This window comes from Thamnophis elegans, chromosome 12, assembly GCF_009769535.1.
Source record: "Thamnophis elegans isolate rThaEle1 chromosome 12, rThaEle1.pri, whole genome shotgun sequence".
In the NCBI taxonomy this organism is placed as follows: Eukaryota; Metazoa; Chordata; class Lepidosauria; order Squamata; family Colubridae; genus Thamnophis; species Thamnophis elegans.
In genome coordinates this window covers 8,525,668-8,530,809 of record NC_045552.1, presented here as the reverse complement: position 1 = coordinate 8,530,809, position 5,142 = coordinate 8,525,668, and the positions used below count along the sequence as shown (strand labels likewise).

At 39.4% G+C, this 5,142-nt stretch overlaps 1 protein-coding gene across 1 annotated transcript; it reads left to right on the top strand.

Annotated features, from left to right (window-relative positions):
* LOC116515812 (lens fiber membrane intrinsic protein-like) lies at nt 1–4,508 on the top strand. The gene is made up of 5 exons (XM_032228056.1): nt 1–101; nt 639–851; nt 941–1,087; nt 2,283–2,393; nt 4,067–4,508. Exons 2-5 carry the CDS (start codon nt 677–679, stop codon nt 4,111–4,113), a joined length of 480 nt encoding a protein of 159 aa, XP_032083947.1. The 5' UTR covers nt 1–101; nt 639–676; the 3' UTR covers nt 4,114–4,508.
* Nucleotides 4,509–5,142: the final 634 nt, after the last annotated feature.

Sequence of the window (5,142 nt, the reverse complement as noted above, 5' to 3'; positions counted from 1 at the left end):
AAGTCATTGGTTAACGTATTATATCTGGCACTCAAGCATTCGAGACTTCTACTTCGGAGAGTTATCACCTGCAGAACAGTCAAAGAACAATTTCTAAGCTGGTGAGATAGTATTTCTTTATTTCTTTAATCATTTAAGAATTGGCAAATTTTATTCTTAACGAGCTTCAAGAAGTACTGATGGGATCTAATTCTAATCTTTTGAAATCAATATTTTACACTAGGCTCCTTCACTTAAGATTGTGGGGAAAGCTGCATATATTTTTTTCTGCTTGCTGAATAATTCTTCTAAGCACTGTTTGTTTCATAATTAATAATGAGATTAATAGCGGCTCAATTAATACAGTAATACATTAATTAATTAATGTATTAGCTCAATTAATGTATTAGCTCAAGATGCCTTGAGAAATCCCAAAGGTCAGATCTTCTTTCAGATTTTCGGCTTCTTAAAATGTTTGTTCATTTCTGATAAACTTGATTGCTCTTCCGTTTAAATCAGGGGTGTCCAAACTTGGGAACTTTAAGACTTGTGGACTTCAACTCCCAGAATTGTTAGCAGACAAAGTAATTAAGCGGCGTCACCATAAATGATCAAAGTAATGAACATCAGTAACATAAAATTAATGTTGTTCCATCCAGACCTCTCGGCAAGTGGCAGACCAGTGCATCCCATAGAAATGAGTGCCCTGCATTTCGGTGCTGTGTTGTCTTCATTCATCAGCCTTCTGTGCCTGATCCTTGCCTTGGCCACAGACTATTGGATAGCCAATAGTCTACCCGGAACCCGTCTGGGTCTATGGAAAGTTTGTAAGGACCGTGAATGTTACCAACTTGATGTGGAATTGGTGAGAGGTAAGATTCAATATTCCATAACGCATCACTAGTCTGAAAGGTCCAGGATCCTCCACCTTGAATCTTGTGTCTGCATTGGCTCCTTACAGGTTCTTTACGTGCCGTCCAAACCTTCATGTTTCTGGGGATGATTAGTGGCGTTGTCTCTCTCGGTGGGCTTTGTTTCCTGTTTTGGAAACCCCTTCTTGGCAATATCTCCATGAGCAGCACTGCATGGTATGGCAGCTTTTCTGCAGGTAAGGATCTGTACAAGAGTCTTTTCACAGATGCCATTTTTTTGTGTGGCTTAGTTTAAAACTATGACTATTATTTGTGTGTCTGTGTGTTTTATAATTCTGCTGACTGCCAGGAGTTTGATCCTCACTGGCTCAAGGGTGACTCAGCCTTCCACCTTTCCGAGATTGGGAAGGACCCAAGTTGTTGGGTGCAATATGCTGACTCCGTAAAGTGCTTAGAGATGGCTGTCAAGCACTATGAAGGGTTATGTAAGTCCAGGTGCTATTGCTATTTAAAACAGCCTCCTCACTGTCATTCCTAATTCTATATTCTGCCTGCTTTTGAAGTTCCTTCAGTTCAAGTTTTCAGAGGAAGATAGTTAATGAAGATATCTCAAAAGATAGTTAATTCCACCCTTTTTCTTATGGGCCACCCAGTCCAAACGTTCACCAATCTCTTATTTCATGTTCTTATGGGAAACAGCCAGGCAGGCTGGGACATCTGCTCAGTGTGTCCTTGAGGTGACAGCAATGTCTCATGGAAGCTGACGGATGCTTGAATACTGTTCTCCCACCCCTCCATCGCACCCACCCCATTGCCTGTTATTGTCAAGTGGCAAACAAAGGTGAAATGTAGGTGAAAATGTGAGTGAGCCTTGAGAGCAGGGTATCTTCAAATGTGACCCTAGCTCAGACTAGAGATGACTAAAGCTGTGAGAAAAGCCTTTTGATCTAGGAAAGGATGCAGTTCACTGTTAAAACAGATTTATAAAAGGAAAAATTTGACACTGAGAAAACAAAATTGGCAAATTAACCACAGGTGCTTTTTAAAAAGGCAACTGGACTTCCTTTGTTTTTCACTGAAGATTCTTTTCTTCTCATCCAAGAAGCTACTTAAAGTTCTCTTTTGGTTGAGAAGCAAAACGTCTCCAAGGAAAAACACAGAGAGTCCACTAGGCTTTTGAAAAAAAGAACTTTTGAGGACAACCATGACCTGGATGATTGAAAAATCTCCCTAGATATTTGGAAAATTAACTCATCTTTCGAAGTGCCAGTTTCTGAGTTTGGAGCAAATATGAAATACTTGGACTATTCTAATGCAATAAGCATCCCAAGAGGCGGTTGCTTTCTTTGCAATGAGAGCAGAAAAGCCCATTGGTGTCTTCCATACTTCTGAAGGAAAGGTTTCTACCTCTACCTCTCTCTTGATTTTCAGGCCTCTGCGTCATGATTGCCATGTCCATTTTCACAGGAATTACTGCCACCACCTACTATGGATGGTCTTTTGGCTTGGGTTGGGCCTCTTTTCCTTTGTATCTTATAACTGGTAAGGATCTTTTTTGGATACCCTGGTGAGATTAGTTTTAAAGATACATCTTTATGCATTCTGTATATTTTCACAACAATGAAACGTATTTCATTTTGGGTTGGGAACTAAGCACATTTCCCTGGCAGGAGAGGAATCAGCAACATTTAAAACAGAGGTGGGTTGCTATTTTTTTTTAATTGAGAATTTTTGAAAAAAAAAAGGCTTTTACAAATATTTACCTCCCGTCCCCCACCATCCCCACCTGAACCCCCCACCCTCCCCCCACTTCCGACTTCCCAGAACAAATACAGGGTATAAATCTTTAACAAAGATGTTCTAAAATAAACTTAAAGAAAGTTAGTATCGACTTTCATTTGAGCTTTAACTCCTCTTTGCTAGGCTAACTCTAAACAGATTATATCATTCCTTGTTTCCTCAGTCATAAACTATCTGGAATTTCTTAAACCCATATTTATTTTGAGTATAGTCAATCCATCTTCTCCACTCCAGTTTATATCTCTCATTTGAGTGATCCTTGAGATATGCTGATATTTTAGCCATCTCTCCTAGGTTTGTTACTTTTAATGTCCATTCTTGAATAGTAGGCAAATCTTCCTTCTTCCAGTATTGCACCACCAACAGTCTTGCTGCGGTTATTAAATGCAGAATCAAGTTAGTCTCTATAACTGTACAATCAGTAATTATACCTAACAGGAATAACTGAGGGGTAAACTTTGTCCTTTTTTTTAAAGAACATTTTGCATAATCCACCATATTTTTATCCAAAATGCTTTAACCTTTTTACAAGTCCACCATATATGATAATATGTAGCATCGAGACAGTCACATCTCCAGCATTTAGGTTGTAAATTCAGATACATACAGGCCAGTTTTTTAGGATCTAAATGCCATCTATAAAACATCTTATAAAAGTTCTCTCTCAAATTTTGGGCTTGTGTGAATTTTACATTTCTTACCCATATCTTTTCCCATGTATCCAACATTATTGGTTCTTCAAAATTGTGTGCCCACTTTATCATACAATCTTTGACTAATTCTGTTTCCGAATCCATTTCTATTAATACATTGTATAATAGAAATATGCATTTGACTTTGATCCCTAATTTGTTTTAGTAGACTATCCTCATTTTGCGTAAAACCTAATTTTTAATCTTTTTTCCATCTGGCCTGTAATTGCCCATACTGAAGCCATGTTTGAATTACCTTTTCCTCTTTTAGTAGGTTGCTAATTTTTTTACTACTGGTTCAGGCGCCCTCCCACATGTGTTCGGGCGGGTGGGTGGAGCCTCCTGTTGCAGCTACTACCGGTTTGGCCAATTCGGGCTGAACTGGCGGCAATCTACCTCTGATTTAAACATCCAAACATCTATATATCCTGTATTGCAGCTTATCCAATCCCTTGCTTGGTTGGGACTAAAAATATTTGAAGTTCCTGGCATTTAGGAGATGCTAGTTTACCTCACATATCTGACTTCAAGACTGTGTGCAGTTAAGAGCAATAGGGCTATTCTGGACCTTCCACTGACTTTTAAGGATTAGAGCTTGGTCATAAACAGGGGGATAAAGAGATGAGGTTGAGTTCAGAACCCCATAGATTCCTGGTTATTTATTTCTTTAAAATTCTACTTCCTCTGCTGGGTGGCTAATCCATTATTTCTCCCTTCCGACAGGTGGTCTTGCTTATACATTGCATAGGAGTACAGCAGCAACAGCGTAGGAGAAATATGACACTGTCCTTGGAGATGACCAGTGAAACTGAATTGGTAACCTGGAGGCACAGATCGGAATTATTGGTCCTGTGCCAAATTTATAAGATGAAGGATGAAGGCAGAAGAACTAATTTAAATGTAGTAAAACAGCCATACATTCCCAGCCCCTCCCCATCCCATTTTTTCTCTAAAATATTCAGATTGTTTCTGCCTGAAGTCCGTTTGGATATGTAAATCTTAAGAATTTTGGGAGACTTCTGAAAGCAGGTCCCACAAAGCAGGATTTCTCCTCTTCTCCCTTATATTCTGTTCCAGAAAGCCAAAGGTGCTAAAGTAGAATAAAATATGGATTAAAAATATAAGAATGAAGACATGGCATAAAAAGGATAGTGAGAAGCTTGCTTAAAAGAAATGTCTTCAGCCTCTAACCACAAGATGTTCCAGCCAATGTCCCTTTGTCAAAAGTCCAAACCACAAGGTTCAGATAAAGTTCATTAATGACACATAATCCACACCTGTAACAAAAGGAGAAGTAAGGCCTTCATCTCCTTATAAGGCTTTCTCCCCAAGGTAACCAATAAGAAATGAGTTAAATGCTTCTGTGTTACGCTGCCTTTGAGAATGTATAAGAACGCGTGCTTCGACAATGAAGGTGGTTCAGAATTTGCAATGTTAGCTATTTCGCTAACTTTCTGAACCTGGCTGCCAAATAAACTTTTCCTGGATCCCGAGAAGTCTAAAGCCTGTCATTTTCTGCAACAGTGCCTTTTGGTTTATCCACACCCATTTGCACCATCCAAGTAACCCAGGGGGTATAGATAAACTTCCAAGTGCCCTCCATGACTATCAGAAAAAGTACTAATGACTAGAAGACTGCAAGGGATATACGTAAATCCTTCCCTCTTCCACCATTCAGTCAGAACTCAAGAAGCGTCTTGGATGAGAAGTGAAATGTCTTGAAAGGGGGGGGGGGGGTGGAGTCCAATTGCCTTTTGAAAAAGCATCTTTGGGGTAACCATGACCTGGATGACCGAGAA